This window comes from Myxocyprinus asiaticus, chromosome 36 (genome assembly GCF_019703515.2).
Source record: "Myxocyprinus asiaticus isolate MX2 ecotype Aquarium Trade chromosome 36, UBuf_Myxa_2, whole genome shotgun sequence".
In the NCBI taxonomy this organism is placed as follows: Eukaryota; Metazoa; Chordata; class Actinopteri; order Cypriniformes; family Catostomidae; genus Myxocyprinus; species Myxocyprinus asiaticus.
In genome coordinates, this window is record NC_059379.1 from 3,226,573 (window position 1) to 3,244,304 (window position 17,732).

Consider the following 17,732-nt stretch of genomic DNA (forward strand, 5'->3'; position numbering starts at 1 on the left):
AAGCAGAAGTAAAAACATTTACAGGTGAAAGTTTCACCACAGAGTACATAATGGGGAAACATGTCAGTAAAAGTTAACATTCACTAAATTCACAAAGTAAATGTTTCCTATCTGCAAACAAACCCAAAGACAAAAAAATAAACTACTGTGTGATGCAATCTACCAAAACCCTGTTACACGAATGACCTGACTGACGTATCTCACAAGTTACATGCCTACTTAACAACTAAAACAATTAATGGGAATGAAATATTGATTTGATTTGAGAATGTGAGTAAAAAGACACCGCATAGAATCATGTTATTACACATACATTTTTGCTAAATGATTTTTACCTGGCTCATTGTACGTATCGCAGCAGCAACTAGAAGCGTTACAACAACAACAACTTTTATCACTTTCATACAAATCACGAGTAAAACGACAAATTATAAGTTCATGAACACTTACTTTTCACCCTGCTTCTCACACAATGCTATCTCATGACATCTAAACACTATTACTTTAGTGCATGACTCATTTGAACATTTGCATTACATAACTAACTACATTTACAAGCTTGTTTGAGTGTGATCAAATTATGCAGTAGCTCAACTGATAGAGCATTGCACTTGTTATGCTAAGGACTGGGGTATGAGTCCTTAGTAAGTGACATTCTCGCTAGTATCGCAAACTCATCAAGTATGAACGTGCAGAAGTATTAACAAGATTAGAGAGCAAGGGTGGTCGATGAGATTTTCAGGGAATACCTTTTTGGGCTTTTCCCCATAAAAGTATTGTATGGCATTAGAAGATTTTGAATATTGCATAAGTGTCGTACGGACCTCTTTTATGCAGCATTGTAGGAGCATAACAAACACAGTATACACTAAACTGTTTTGTGGAAAAGGGCAGCATGGACCTTGTCCTGAGAGGCTGAGATTGACCATGTGTCCCAAACGGCATAAAGGGAAGAGAACAATTATGATAGCCATGCTGTAAGGTTGTTTCAATCCGAATTTCCAATGAAAATGACTTAAAAAATGAGTTATGAATGATGGTTACTTTAATGATGACTCAAGCCCCACACCTTTCACCCATCCTAAGCTCTCACAGTGGAAGGTAAAGTCAAAGGGAACAGGGCATGAGATCACTTCCGAATGGAACGCACCCTGAGAATACATTTCAACCTTTCTATTAAACTGTAGTTTCATTGTAGTTGACCCTTGTCTGATGAATTATGATTAAAATATGGTAATATTGGAAATTTAGCAAAGGTCTGGAGCATAGAATTGATAAAGGTATTCTATTTAAACAGGTTTTGAACTAGGTGTAAATTGTGTAATTGGATCTTTGATGCAAAACCTTGAGATACAGCCCTTGTGACATCTTCTGTAGTAACAGCTAGCCCCGGTTTCTTCTGGAAAGAAGTGTGTCCTACAGCAGAGGGGTAGGAGTGCTCATGTTTCCTCTCTCTTATCCCGTGAGAAACCACACATGTGCAGAGCCACATCCTCATTTTTGAGTCTTTCTGAAAGTGACATTTTAAAGGGCTATCTTATGTATTTTCTCATGTGACCTGCAGAGGCATCATTGTGGAATGAACCTTCATCAGGTAGAAGACACATAGTCTACACAGTAAGTGCAAAGTAACTCTTTAATTTGTAACCACCCAACAGGAAAATATTTTCTTTTATATTGACTTGTCAACCACCTAGGGGTATGACGTATATGTTGATCTGTTTTTATTATGCACTTATTTAAATGTTTTGCAAATGGACTTTGTCTGAAATATCTTGAGATATTACATTTTATTTTTGTGTTTTGAATAGCACACGTTATTTTCAAAATAATATTGTTTAATGGATTTTAGATTTACATTTTGCAAATACTCTGTGGAAAGACAGCAATAAGACTTTTAAAAGTACATGTGTTTTGTCCCTCTGGGAATATGTACCCAAAACAAGGGTATCACCATGGTGACTGCTTTGTACATTTCTGAAAGTGAGGGGCCGTTCACACCGAACGTGTTTTGCAGACTTTTTTTTATGTAAACATGCGCTAGACGGGCATTTTTTTTTTTTTAGCTGTTTCAGATTAATAAGAACATAGAGTTTTAAATGCGCGTCTCGTGTCTGATCGTTGCGCTGCATCTATTTTTTAAGTGCATGAACGTGTTCGGTCTGAACGGCCCCTTGCTACATACAGTTTGTGCAAAACTTGTGCTCCTGAAGCCTCTTTTTAAGACAATTCTCTTTAGACATACAAAGGCTATGTTAGGATGCTTTTATGAATTTAGCCGACTTTTTTTGTGCGTGGTTTGCGGAATGTCATTGACAGCTCAGTTTTAAAGGTAGCCTATGAGTACAAACATAAAGCCATCCATAATAGGCTATATGCACAGTTCGAACTATAGGAGCTCGATTGACTTAGGCAGTGGAAAAAAGGTTCAGTCCAGATTAATCTTCCTCTATCAATAGGTTATTTGTATTTACTGGTGAGCAATTACACTATGGATTCAGCCGTTTTACGGTTCAGATAAGTAGGTCTAATGACTTTTTTTATTTATATAAATCAAGTAAAATGTGGCTTGGGTAGCTCAGCAAGTAAAGACGCTGACTACCACCCCTGGAGTGCTGAGTGACTCCAGCATTTCTCCTAAGCAACCAAATTGGCCCGGTTGCTAGGGTGGGTAGAGTCACGTTGGGTTAACTTCCTCGTGGTCACTATAATGTGGTTCTCGTTCTCCGTGGGGTGCGTGGTGAGTTGTGCGTGGATGCCGTGGAGAATAGTGTGAGCCTGCACACACGCTAGGTCTCCACGGTAACACGCTCAACAAGCCATGTGATAAGATGCACGGATTGAGGGTCTCAGACGTGGAGACAACTGAGATTCGTTCTCCGCCACCCGGATTGAGGCGAAACATAAATTGTTGTGATGTGATAAAGAGAGATAACGATGTTGGGCCTCATGTATTCAGATAGAAGACAAAGGCAGGCCTAACACAGTCGTAAAAACCTAACTCAGCCCCCACACATTCCATGTCGTAAATTTTACTGATAAAAATTGCGCCAAAATCAAACAAAGGGAGTCCAAAACAGACTACAGATCCATGAAGCCTTGCTCACTAAAGGATCGAGCTCTCAACTCCTATTGGATGAGGCACACAACAGAACGTCCCTCAAACATGACATCATCAGGAGTTGAAATAATTCTGAAATGCGTCCAGAATTGCTTCCAGCGACTTCGTTCACCGAATAAAGACGTAGCTTTTGCTTCTCTCCGGTGCAACCTCGTGGCTTAAGGAAGTAATGTCCGACTTGAAACTGTAGCCATACAATCTCCATCTCGCTGGATGAGTTGAGATTACTCTGTGTTCAACCGAACACTCTAACGGATCCGAAGGAGACCGCCGAGCAATTCGCATCTTCATCCGTTTGCCTACAGAAGTGAAGAGATTAAAGATTTCTCTTCCATCTTCAATCAAGTCGACATTTCTGAGTTCTCTGCCAGCCCGCCGAGAATCAGCAGCCGTACCGCCCACCGACAGAGCGAGGAAACGGCCTCCCGTCATCACACGAGCCTCAAGGAACTGGGTCAAAGTTAAAGGACGGAGGAAAACACATTCTACCTGTGTCCTCATGCGATTCAAGTAAGAGGTTACGTCAGGGCAGAGATAAAATATTATAGTGTTATTCTTGTGTTTCAAGGTTTTTACTTGTACAGTTTACGGACCGTCATGTCCACTCATTATTAATACTCAGGGTATTAATTATCACAAATTTGTTTTGCTGTATTGTGGTCCAAGCAAATTGGATTGTTGTGCATTTTCGCCATCGTGGGTGAAACAGAAACTGAGTTCATCCATTAAAGAGTCAAATAACGCAGGACTTTTATGAGCCCCGCTCGTAAAACCGCGTCTCTGAGTGATAAGCACAGCTGCTTTCTCTCCAGCTATCACGAAATCAGCTTTAGGGCTGTCACTTAATCGTCTCATCTCTCTCTCTCTCTCTCTCTCTCTCTCTCTCTGTCTTACTAACCACACTGACACACACACACACACTGTCACACACACACCTTATTTGTTATAGGATTATTTTTATTTCCACATCTAATCATATCACTGTTTAGTTTGTAGTTGTAAGTCGGAAGTTTATTGACTGCATTGTATTAATCATTAATTGATATTACTGCATAAATAAACTTTTGTTTATATTACAAAGAGAAGTGTTTTGGTTTGTTTTGCATACGCCTGTGTCATGCTGACGGGATGTCAGTGCTCGGATTCAAACCTTCATTCATTGTTTTTTTCCCGAAAATCGATATTCTTCGGATGTCGATTTTCCTAAGAAAACAATCTAATATTGAGACTGTTTTACTATCTGGTTATTAGTCCCTGATTCCAGGGTGGTGCCCCGTCAATGTTAATCCTTATTAATATTCTATTGATTTTTGATAATTGATAATTATCTTTGATTGAATTGGAATGATCAATAAGCTAGTGTTAATTTTAATTAATGTTTCATCGATGTTAACAATTAACGATTATCTTTGATAATTGTTGAAAGGATTAAAAAAAGCAAACATTGATTCTCATCAATGTTCTACTGATTTTAATCATTAATAATTATCTTTGATAATTATTAATTATTGCTAATAACCAAACTTGCTCCTAAACGTAGCACACTACATTTACTGGAGTCCCATATGAGGTTTTAATGAGTTAGATCCAATTAATTAATTTAAATATTAATTAATAACTACAGAAATAATTATTAATTATTAATTATTTCTGATAGTAACACTGATCTAAACAACCAGTAAAGCCCTACAACGGAAATGTGATAAATGAATAGTTTATTGGTTATTTCGTTTTGAAGACAAAAACGAGAAAACAAATTATCCGAAGGTTCACGGACCTTTTTGGTTGAATGTTTTGAAAACCGATATTTTTTTGTGGTTGTCAAACACAATTTATCATAAGATGCATTAAAGGAATGTTCTGGGTTCAGGACAAGTTTAGCTCAATCAACAGCATTTGTGGCATAATGTTGATTACCACAAAAATACTTTTCGGCTAGTCCCTCTTTTTCTTAAAAAAAACAAAAATCGAGGTTGCAAGTGAGGCGTTTACAATGGAAGTCAATGGGGCCACATTTTTTGAGGGTTTTAAGGCAGAAATGTGAAACTTATAATTTTATAAAAGTACTTACATGAATTCTTCTGTTGAAATTTGTGTATTATTTGAAAAGTTGTTTAAATCGTCATTTTTACAGTAATTTTAGTCATTTTAGGCTTTGCTGACATTACATCGTCATGGCAACAAAGTTGTAAAATTGGCTATAACTTGACACAGAAAATATGTGTAAGTGCTTTTATCACACTAAAATCATGTTAACACGCATATCGTTTAAGCCTTGTGTCTATACTTTTGAGACAGTGAGTATTTTAACGTTTATGGATTGACCCCATTCACTTCCATTTGAAATGGCTCACTGGAACCCTTATTTTTGCTTCTTTTTTTTTTTCTATGTTTTTAAGAAAAGGGAGGGCAAGTCAAAATCAAATATTATGCCACAAATGCTGTCGATTGAGCTTAACTTGAACTGGACCCAGAACATTCCTTTAAATTAAGATGCAAATGTTTGTCTTTCCTTTACTGCAGAAGTAAACCATGATTGCTATTGCAGTCCATGCAGGCCTACTGTTCGTACTGGTTTGGACCTTCAGTGCTGTCTGTGAAGACAACGATGATAGTAAGAGAATACATTCTTCATGGAAAGCTTGGATTCTTAAGAGTTCACTTTCTCTTAAGTTAAACAAAATTCCACTTCAATTACTTTAGGTAGGGGAAGTAATACATGTAGAATGGGTCGGTATGAAGGCTTACTGAAACGTGTGATCCAGAAATAACTTAAGTCATCGCCGGGTAGATAAAGAGTGGGAAGAATCTTTGCCTTCCTTGCTGCTCCATGTTGTAGGTGTGTGTTTGTGTGTGTGTGTGTGTGTGTGTGTATGTGAGAGAGAGAGAGAAAGATCTAGAGGTCAGTGAAGTCCACATGAAACGGCATTGCAGAAATGCATAAAGTGTTACCAGACATTAGAGGTGAGACCGGAGCTAGTTGTCCCACTTTTTCCTCCAGTGAATATTTCTCAGGCTAGGCTTATTTTTAAAGTAAATTTCTGAATAACTATATACCTCAAAATCTTGACTACAAAAAGCAATTTCTACCAATTTTGCCCAATTAAAAAAATGCAGTGCATTTTGTGACAACATGCCCCAATAGTATGACAACACATTACTTGCCCCAATAAAAAACGGACAACTTGCCAGTACCTGACATTTCTGCATATCGCGGCCCGTTTCAGCTTATAGCGGCCCGTTCGGCCCCTTTCTGTGGCCAGCCTACTGGGAAAAGTCCCGGGTCTCCCTATGGCCTGTCCGCCCCTGCGTGCCGCTTTCTACATTTCGCAGCCGTTTCCTGGTGAAATGAACAGTAGAGATGCTACAACAACTGTGTGTTTTTTCACTTTCACACAAATCACAACTACAACAGCTGATTATGAATTTACAAACACTTATTTTCACACTATTACTCACACACTGCTATACGATGATATAGAAACACTTTTATAACGTATAATTTGAAAAACTATACATTTTAAAGCTTATGTATTACACACTCACATACGTTTATACACTTATTCCAATCTGAGGAGCTTCTGCAGTCGCTCACCTGAAAGAGTGTTAGACTTTGAACTCGGAAGTCCGCGGATCGTGCCCAGTCAAACATGCAAGCTAACACGTGAGATGAAAGTGTCATGGAAGCGACACAAAATGACGTGGTTGCTTCAGAATATGTGCTTTTCATGTAGCATTTGCTTTTTGGAGAGTATTGGTTAGATTTGGGTTAAAGTTTTAGGTTAGGGAAGTACGTTTACTCATTAAAACCTCCATCTAACATGAACCTTAAAACCTCTGATCACTCGCTTTTGGCGCCCCCCGCTGGATATTTCATTGGGAAACTGCAGCGAAATATCTAATAAGGTACATAATCTTGTTTTGCTCAGGTGTTCTTCATGAGATCAGGCTGGGTTCACTTGTTTACCCAATAGCTATTAAAATATCTTAACAGTTAAGTTTGTGAACTAGGTGTTTAAAACAGACATCAAAACCTAGAGAAAACACATATTTGTGTAACTGGAGTTTTGATTAAAAACCTTACTGAGATATAGCCCTTGTGACAACTCCCCTGTGTGACAACTAGCCCCTGTGTTTATTGAGTTTATTAATGGTAAAATCAAGCAGATGTCATCACCCCTACTTCCACATCCTTGTCTGATGTACCAAACAATTCTTCAGTTGTCCTCTTGCTGGAAAACCACTTCATGTCATAGTTTCTGTTCTTACAGAACATTACACTTTCCTTGTATCTATTTATAGATCTGTTAGTCTTATAGATGCCTCTGGCAATTTTGCAATGTTCTACATGTCAATGATTAGGCGTATACTTTTGAATCTATTAAAAAACTACACAAATGCATGGAAAACTTTAACACAATCCATCATAACGAATGATCCTTCATATTTTAATATTTCAATATGAATAAAATATATATTATAAGTCGTACAATATCTTACGAGTCCACCATTTCATACAAATTATTACGAGTTGTCATGAAGCTGTTGAATGCCCTCATATTAAAGCACAATACCATTTATTATATTGTATATCATCACTGAATTGCACAATATGTATTTTAAAACTTAATGTTTATGTAATGTTTGTTATTCATTATTTCAAGTATATTTCTATTGAAAGCAAGGCCTTGTAGTGACGAGAAGAATTCCCTTTCAATTCATTTGACTCATGAGGATGATGAATAATGTAAATTAATTTTGATATTTACTTAATAAATTACATTAAAAACTGTCTCTTTTGTTTTTATTTATATTCAAATAAACTCATACCATGTCTTACATCGTTACAGGATTTGGTTGATGACAGAATTTGTAATTGAATAGGATTGAAAATTAACTCAAAAGTCTCAGTATTTTAAATCTACTGACACATCTTGAGATGTGTAAAATTAGTATTTTTCTTTTGTTGCTATATTAAATCGATATAAACTCTTATTTTTCAGATCTCAGTACAATAACCTGTGAACACATAACTGGAACGGTGGGAGAAAATGTAACTCTTATCTGTAGAGTCTCCACTCAGAGCAATGATTTATGCATTCAATTTTGCATGTTTAGTGACGCAATCAATGGCGGTACAGAACTCTGTAGAAAACATTATTCCTGTGACCAGAGGAACTTCACATGTACCTACACTCCGAAAGCAAAACGTACAACAAAATTCAAATTCTTTTTGCAAACAAACACTGAATGGAAAACTTCAAACTTCACTGTGAACATAACAGGTGGGAATCAGCTGAACGTAACATTGGCATTTATTATGCAATTTTTTAATTGATTTTTTTTGCAAATGTATATCTATTATGAATCTATTAACAATGTTTTTAAAATATTTGCAGAGTTCGTAAAAGACAGCGCTACAAATACCACTTCTGCTTCTTCCCAAAAAGGTATTTGGCATGTTCAGATTTAATTATTGAACATTGCTCACACTGCAAAGTATCGTTGTTACCATAAGGATCAATTTCTACTTAAGACCCTTATAGGTAGAGAATTGTTGCACTCAAATAGGACTTGTATATCCTCAGGTGCATAGAGCAAAAAACAAAAAAACAAAATGGGTAATACTTTAGAATAATGGTCCGTCATTAATAGGTAACTATGCAGGAATTAATGCAGGTTTAATGAGAGGTACCATCTTAACACTTTAGCTACTACTATTAACTAATATGGAAACATGATTAACCAATCAGTAAGTAATAGTGAACTGATGACGGAGGTAGTTCACTGTTAGGTTATCAATAATTACTGAATTTGATCTGCCTCATTGAGAACCATCAACTAACTATGGCTAATTTAAAATAACTACTAATTAATTACTAATCAAAACATTAACATGTGTCTAAAATGTGAATGCTTATGTTTTTATTGTGAACATGATCATGAAATGCCTTCAGAGAAACATGCGCCTCACGTGTGTTCTTTGCTGGAAGTAATTTATGAACATAACAGCTCTCTAAGTCATGGCTACAGTGTCTGGTAGAGTATCATAGTCAGCTTACAGATGTATGTGCCCAACATGTGTATTCCTTGGGATTTCTCTTCTGTTCATTACAAATGATTAACTTTGGCAGGTTTGATATTGCTGGAGGACTTTTTAAAATAATTTTGGTAACCCATAAGTAATGAGTCAAGTGTAACCACATAAACATGAAGGAATTACTAATTATTTTAAAGTGAGGGTCATGGTAACACTTGACTCATTACTTAATGAAAACATACTTGAATATACACAACATTTTTTTTTTACTAAACATTTTTAAAATGATTTTTTTTTCATAGATACTGTAGGTTAATCTTACAAGAAGTGTTTAATTTTATGTGAAGTGCATTTTTTTCTGAGTAACAATGAATCCAATGAAAAAAAAATGAGTGCCTGGTCCATCAAGCTTCTAATCCAATCAGGGTTGGCCATATGCAATGCTCATGCTGAAACTGAAAGAAGAGCAAGTGCGATTTTGCTCCACCCTCCCAACGATCTGCACGCGGTAAACTTTAACATACATTCTGTTCTGTTAATACCAAACATTAGCAAACGAGGAAACATGTCAAATTAATTTGATAAAAACTGTACGTATTTACAGAGTGGGCTGTCTAGGGCGGACGTACACATGTGGAATCGACCTCATGCTGCACGCCAGTTTTCTCTTTGTTTTCTGACACTTGTCCTTTAGACACATAATATTATTATTTACTTTATATTAAGAGATAAGACTTTTAAAACATGTAGTAACTGTGAGCACCAGCAATTAAAACCATTATCCTGCTAAAGGTTTGTAGCCTATGCAGTTATGTTCAATTATTTAAATGATTCATAATTCAATGCCAGAATTTTTTTTGAATGTCTGTGAATGTTTGTTAACTATCTGTTTGATAGTGAAAATGAATAAAATGTAGGAATAAACACTTGAGTATTCATTACTAACTGTCAAGTTATGGTTTATAATGTGTTTTCACTTTAGAATATTGGCCCAGATAACCTTTAACTCCCAAGGAAGGAAACAGTAAGAAGATCTCATTAATTAATAATGCGTTACCATGACCCTCACTTTAGAATAATGGTCCAGATAACCTTTAACTCCCAAGGAAGGAAACAGTAAGAAGATCTCATTAATTAATAATGCGTTACCATGACCCTCACTTTAGAATATTGGCCCAGATAACCTTTAACTCCCAAGGAAGGAAACAGTAAGAAGATCTCATTAATTAATAATGCGTTACCATGACCCTCACTTTAGAATAATGGTCCAGATAACCTTTAACTCCCAAGGAAGAAAACAGTAAGAAGATCTCATTAATTAAGAATGCGTTACCATGACCCTCACTTTAGAATATTGGCCCAGATAACCTTTAACTCCCAAGGAAGGAAACAGTAAGAAGATCTCATTAATTAATAATGCGTTACCATGACCCTCACTTTAGAATATTGGCCCAGATAACCTTTAACTCCCAAGGAAGAAAACAGTAAGAAGATCTCATTAATTAATAATGCGTTACCATGACCCTCACTTTAGAATTATGGTCCAGATAACCTTTAACTCCCAAGGAAGGAAACAGTAAGAAGATCTCATTAATTAATAATGCGTTACCATGACCCTCACTTTAGAATATTGGCCCAGATAACCTTTAACTCCCAAGGAAGGAAACAGTAAGAAGATCTCATTAATTAATAATGTGTTACCATGACCCTCACTTTAGAATAATGGTCCAGATAACCTTTAACTCCCAAGGAAGGAAACAGTAAGATCTTATTAATTAATAATGCGTTACCATGACCCTCACTTTAGAATAATGGTCCAGATAACCTTTAACTCCCAAGGAAGGAAACAGTAAGATCTCATTAATTAATAATGTGTTACCATGACCCTCACTTTAGAATAATGGTTCACATCATTAGTAAGTTCTTCATACTTATGTGGTAACACTTGACTCATTACTTATGGGTTACCAGAACTATTTAAAAAGACCTTCAGCAATATCAAACATGCAGAAGTTAATAATTTTTTAATGAACAGAAGAGATATCCCAAGGAATACACAGGTTGGGCACATACATCCCTATATATCTGTAAGGTAAGCTGACTATGATCATGGCCGTAACCACCATAGACATTGTTTGGCAGATTCAAAGTGATGCAAAAAAGATGTGTGATCTTGTCTCCTCACGACACTCATGTGTTCAATGATTCTACCACGTAACGCACGTTTTGTTTTGCCAAAAAAATAACAGAGAACATGAACATATTATATATATATATATATATATATATATATATATATATATATATATATATATATATACACTGTATTACATGTGGATTTACAAGTAATCAATTGCTTAATTTTATGTTTTTTTTAAGTGTGCGGATGTGTGAAGGATTTACATTTAATATAATGTGAGCAGGAAATACAATTATTGCATGGAAATTTCCCTGGGCATTGGTGAGGATTGCAGAGGAGGAGATGGAGGTCATATTGATCATTTGCGTTACATTATTCTGCTTACAGTATTTAATTGCCACACACATCAAAGTTGTTAACCATTATGTTAGTTACTTGTTTAATCGACCAGATGCATTTGTCCCTCATGCATTGTTTTCCGAAAGCCACCATATGGAAATGGACCCATGGTGCTTGGGCCCATCAACGCTGCTTGCAGCTATTTATTTATTTATTTATTTTACTTTTGTGTTGAAGTCTCTGTAATTGAGCTCTATAAGTTTAAGAGGTCATCTGGATCAAGCTCAGCTGCTTTCAATCTTTAATCATGTGTTTATATAAAAGGGATGAGTTGTTGTTTGTAAGTTGAGCACTGAAAGCTATGGGCTGAAACATCTGCTCACTGGTCTGTTTTTATCTCACTGCACATTGCACTTATTCCACTATGCAAGTTTAAAATAAAACATGTATTTTTGATAGAACTTCTTGGTCTGTTCTTCATTCAGTGTGCAAACAGCATCTGTTGTGGATTTTGGATAATTAAGACCTTTCTTTGTGCAAAAGAATTACATCTGCTCTTGCAATGAAAAAAAAAATGAAAAAAAAAAGAAATATATATATATATATATATATATATATATATATATTTATTTTTTTTTTTTTTTTAAACTAACAATGGTTACTACAGTCATGGTTACTACAATATTATTATAGTAAAACCATGGTACAGTATCATAGTAGTAAAACCATGATTAATTGTTTCAAAACTATAGTTTCTGCCAAAAAAATATAAATAAATTTAAAAAAAAACCTATTACCATGGTTCATTTTCTTAATGGTTAAACAAAGAGGGTGACAACATTGAATTAAACTTGAAATTTATATTGAATACACACTAATAAACTAGAAAACCCTGTTTTATATAAATGAATCGAAATACAATACATTGGAAAATGTAGGTCTTTGGAAAATGTACCTTGAGCATTTCGATAAATCATTAGGGGTTCAAGCATGAAGTGCTGAAACCCTATTGTAATTGTAGGGTTTCAATTTTATTATTATTCTGCACTAAAACTGGTCGTGGAGACAAAACCATGAGGCCTAGAGAAATGAAACTTGGTCAGATGGTAGTACTATTGCTCACTAATCAGGCGCATGGACTCACCGCCTGATCTGCCTATGGGGGGTGCTATACCAAAGGCAAACATGTTTTGTGCTGAACTGGCTTGAATCGAATGTTGCAGACTCGAGTGCCTTATATCATTTGAATCCTTGCCGCAAGACGAACAAAATGGCCATCTCAGATTTCATTTCCTCCATGTAAATATTTTTGCCATTTTGGATTTTTCGAAAAACATACTTTTTTTAAAAATAGTCCTGGGCTATTCACCTGATCGGAACCAAAGCAGTGCAAAAAGTTTCTCTGGATTCCCAATATCAATAATTATTAAAAAAAAAGATAACGGTACGCCAAAACGTACGAAGCGGGTGCGGCCACTTTTACTGTAATGGTTATAACTCTTGAACGGAATCAGATATTATCACAAAAGTTGTGACACTTATGTAGAAGGACAATCTGAGGACACAAAAATAAATTTTCTTACCTCGGCCACTTGGTGGCGCTGTACCAATGACAAACGTAAAAACAGCTCTATCTACGGAATTGTTGGTCCGATCTACTTTAAATTTTGCATGCAGTGTCTTTGTCCAAGGTGCCATCAAGGTCTATGAGGACAGTCATGCATCTTGAAAAACATGGCCGCCATCGACCATTCAACTTTCAGTAGCTATTAGACATGGTTAAAAAAGGCAGATCGGAATAGAGGTTTGTGCGGGACTGTTTTTTCCATCCTGCTCCCGCCCACTCCCACAAGTTTCTATCCCACACCCGAACGCTCCCGCTGAATTTAACTCCATGTTCACCTGCTCTCTGCCTGCAATGATTTTCTTCCCGACTGCTCCCATTCCCGCAACCCCGCATTAGTTTTCCACATATAGCAAAATCCATACAAATAGATAACAAATGTATACAAAGAACATTTCATTTTTTCTGTTATTGCTATTATCAGATGACATGTGAAAATGATGCCAATTTGACTCACCTGAAGTTGGTTTCTTAACACTAAATTGACCATTTTCTAGTAAAAAACAACTATTATAATTTTTTTGTTTGTCTGTTTTTCGCATTCATTTATTAATAAAATAAAAAAGAGATCCACATTGGATGTTTCAGGCTATTCTCTGACCACTGCTCCTGTCCACATCTCATGTAAGTTCCATTCGCTCCAGCCTGCAACTCGGAAATGTAATCCCGCTGCAAAAGAAATCTAATCGGGTCCCGCGGGAGTTCCGCAGGAATACAGACCTCTAGATCAGAACAAAACATGGTAGGCCCTATTTGTCCCTATGATAGATCTCCTTATTCTGAACAACTTTGCCTCAATAACCAATAGTGTGAATCAAAACGTTAATTTAATAGTTTCGATAATTTAAAAAAACTACTTTTTCGACTAGTCCTAGGCCGTTTGCCCAATCGGAACCAAACCAGTGCAGAAAGAATCTTTGGAGTCCCAATATCAATAATGATCAAAAAAAGTTTGAACTTTCTATTCATTGTTGCAATGGTGGGCGTGGCCACTTTTACTTTAATGGTTATAACTCGGAATGAGATATTATCACCAAAGTTTGGACGCTTATGTAGGAGGTCAATCTGAGGACACATGAAAAAAAAATGCCCATCCATGCCTCTTGGTGGCGCTATAACAGTCAGGAATGTAAAAAATACCATATCTCTGTGCAACATAACCTGATGTTTCTGAAAACATTTTGTCACTTTGTCATTGTTTTAGGTGCTAATGGACTGTCTTATTAATACTTAATATCTGTTGCATATGTACTTAAAGGACCTTAAACGCTGCTTGCAGCTATATTTACTAATAGCCCAGAAATTACACACTCCACGTTTAAATAATCTTGTTACAGAGACTTAATGCTCCTATAGAGATTACAGACTATTCTTTTTTTTTTTTTTTTAAAGGAGTTGATACTGAAGTTAGTACCAAGGAAAATCAACATCAGACATCTGATAATACTGCAGGCATCACCTGTTTTACGCTCCTCCTCCTCCTCCTCCTCCTCATCATCGTCTTCTTAGCAAACAAATATAAAAAGAAGAGACACAACTGCACCAACCCTTTTGGATCGCATATGGACTATGAAATGGGCGATACAAAGGCGGATAATGATGATAACAGTACATGATTGGAAAGAACAGTTTAATAGCATCTCAATGTGAAAGGAGTGAATTCTGTTCTCCTGAAAGACCATGATGCTTTCAGACTAATAAAACTCCATGTGAATAAACGTATGCTACTATCTGTTGACTTTGTGCGTTTTAAAAAGTACAAGCACTGTTTTCTGTTTTACTCTGGTTTCTGTAAAATAACCCTATTTTAATGAAGTAAATAAAGACTTATGGTACTCTAAAGATTATTGTCTTAAAACTCTTTATTTTTTATCATCGAAAGCTCTATTGTATTATAAGCTGGGGCGGCTTGCCCGGAGCTGCTCTGTTTGTATGATTTATTTTATCCTTGCATGTATCATGTATTGTTTAGTTTTTCAAAGAGAAAACAACTGCATATGAATGAATATAAGAACATTTTAATGTCTCGGTCTTTGACAAAAATGTTTCATGTTCAAAGTTTCTTTAAGTACCAACCAAAACACATCATTCATCCTCCATTGAAAGGCAGTCATGGCAGGTGCGGAAATGTGGAATTAAACATACAGTTGAGTTCACCTCAAAAGAGAAACAGAACAATGGTCAGGTGGATAAATAGACTCATTTTGAAAGTGAAACATTCCTTTATGTACTGCAGGTATGAGTGGAGATATTGGCAAATACAGGATTTTAAAATATCAGTCAATATACATATAAATAAACAGGAAAGTATTTAATTAACTGCTTTGAATTTATGTGCAGTACCAGAAGCCCATTTTCTTTGTTCTCCTTGTTGAATTACAATAGTACTTGAAAATAATATTTCCCAGAATAAGAAAGATACATTGATGTTTTTACAACTTCGGCCTATTTCAAGCCCCAGTGTCACGTTGCAGAGAGGCTCAGGACCCAAAAGCAGAGTTATACACAAAAGGTCTATTATTACAAATAAAATAGGGAAAAACTGAAACTATCCCAAAGGGGGTAAAACAAAGGAAGTATAATCCAGGCTGGGACAGAACATAAATGGGGAACCAGGATGGGATCAGGAAAAGGGAACAGGACCGACATAAACATGACCAACCAACAAGACCGACTGGAAACGAACTGGCATTGGACAGCACACAAGGGGAGACTAAAATAGGGAGAGAAATCAACAGGTTAACAAGGGACAGGTGAGGCAAATTAACTAATAATCAAACAAGGAGGTGGGGTGTGGCGCAAGACAGAGAGACACGAGGCAAAGCAGAAACAAAACAAAGACACTTGCTCTCACAAGACAACAAAACACCCGAATGGCATGAGTGCACATCGCCAAGAAAACAAGGCAATATACGCTCATGCCAACCAACAGACAAGATGAGAGAATGATTAGCAATGCCAAACAAAGCGATGCCACGCACTAGACAAAGTCTGAGCGTACATCGGGAGGCAAACGCCACATGATGCATGCAACAGGTGACAAAAACAAGACAGGACACCAGTGCGAGAGTTCGGCCACACACACAAACCCAAAACCCGAAACCTCAGACCGAAATGACCGAACCTCAGCACAACGTAAGAAGACAGCTCACGACCCGGGTGTGCAGCGCAGAGCAAAGCAAGCGCAACACGCACCCTCAGAGAGACAGACACAGATTATTGACGCGAGTGCATCCCGCCAAGGTGACATAAGCGTGATGCACTCACACCAATACAAGACAAGGAACATGTGAGTGTCCGGATCCCGACACCAAAACCGAAACCGAACCAGACAGAAAGGTCAGGATCCAGACACCATGCTTCAGACATGAGACACAAGACCAACCGAAGAGTGCAGGGCAGGGAAATACAAACCCGAAGCCATGCGCTCAAACAAAGAAAGACAGAACATGGAGCATGAGTGTCCAGATCCCGACACAGACCGAAACGGAACCGGACAGGGAAGTCAGGATCCAAACACCATGCTCCGGACATGAAACAAGACAGACCGAAACAAAAGACAGACATGGGACAATGATGTCACGGTCCTGTCAGACAAAAACCCAGACTGACAGAGTGACAGGACCGTGACACCCAGGGGTTGATTTTATTAAAACTGACAGAACTATTCTTTTTGTTATATGAAGGTCACATGAAAACTGACTTGGAAAATTTTACCAGGCCTCCATCGTTTATTTTTGGTACTTTTCAAATGTCTTTATGTATATAGATTTTATTGTTTTAGCCTTGTCCCAGGCCCAGACTTTCAATATTAAACTATGACAATCCATTATAAAAAATATGAATTATTACATGTTTGAAACTATAATAATCTAATCAAAGAGTGAAACATATAAAACATTAAAAATGTTGATATTATATATGGTTACATATGCACATGTTAGTGGCCAAAACATTTTTATTTTTTATTTTTTTAAATCAAGGGAAATATCACTTATGAGCAAAATATTTTTGTTGGCCGTTTTTTCCAATCGAGCTGTAATTTTACTAAATTAGGCAAAAAGTGGGAAAATGTTATTTAGTTTAGTGTCCTAAGCTGAAGAAACACCCACTTGTTAATAATAAGAATTCCTTACATTTATATAGCGTTTTTCTAGGCACTCAAAGCACTTTACATAGTATAGGGGGAATCTACTTAACCACCACCAGTTAAGGATATATGATTGTTTGATAAGAATGTTGTTCCATGGCCAACACGAGATGGTTATCAACAAACATGTGCTATGTGTGGCAGATAATGTAGATTGCTAAGGGTTGGTGCATCAACATGCTATGCATGAATTCTCCTCTATACTGGCCTGTAATCACAAAGATGACCAGTTGAACTTGAAATTCATGTTCCTTAAAGAATGGTGAAATGAAATGAAAAGCTGAAAGCTGTTTACTTGTTACTATTTTAGGCACACAA

General features: G+C 36.6%; 1 protein-coding gene across 1 annotated transcript; it reads left to right on the forward strand.

Moving 5' to 3' along the window:
• Positions 1-1,054: 1,054 nt before the first annotated feature.
• On the forward strand, positions 1,055-15,094 carry LOC127427353 (uncharacterized). Its single transcript, XM_051674918.1, has 5 exons — positions 1,055-1,617; positions 5,645-5,735; positions 8,125-8,406; positions 8,521-8,571; positions 14,657-15,094. Exons 2-5 carry the CDS (start codon positions 5,654-5,656, stop codon positions 14,878-14,880), a joined length of 639 nt encoding a protein of 212 aa, XP_051530878.1. The 5' UTR covers positions 1,055-1,617; positions 5,645-5,653; the 3' UTR covers positions 14,881-15,094.
• The last annotated feature ends 2,638 nt before the right edge of the window (positions 15,095-17,732 follow it).

Excerpts from the sequence above, each read along its gene's own strand:
- LOC127427353 (XM_051674918.1), top strand. The coding sequence starts at position 5,654 with ATGATTGCTATTGCAGTCCATGCAGGCCTACTGTTCGTACTGGTTTGG. Across the intron at positions 5,736-8,124 it reads CTGTGAAGACAACGATGATA|ATCTCAGTACAATAACCTGT; the intron begins GTAAGAGAATAC and ends CTTATTTTTCAG. Across the intron at positions 8,407-8,520 it reads CTTCACTGTGAACATAACAG|AGTTCGTAAAAGACAGCGCT; the intron begins GTGGGAATCAGC and ends AAATATTTGCAG.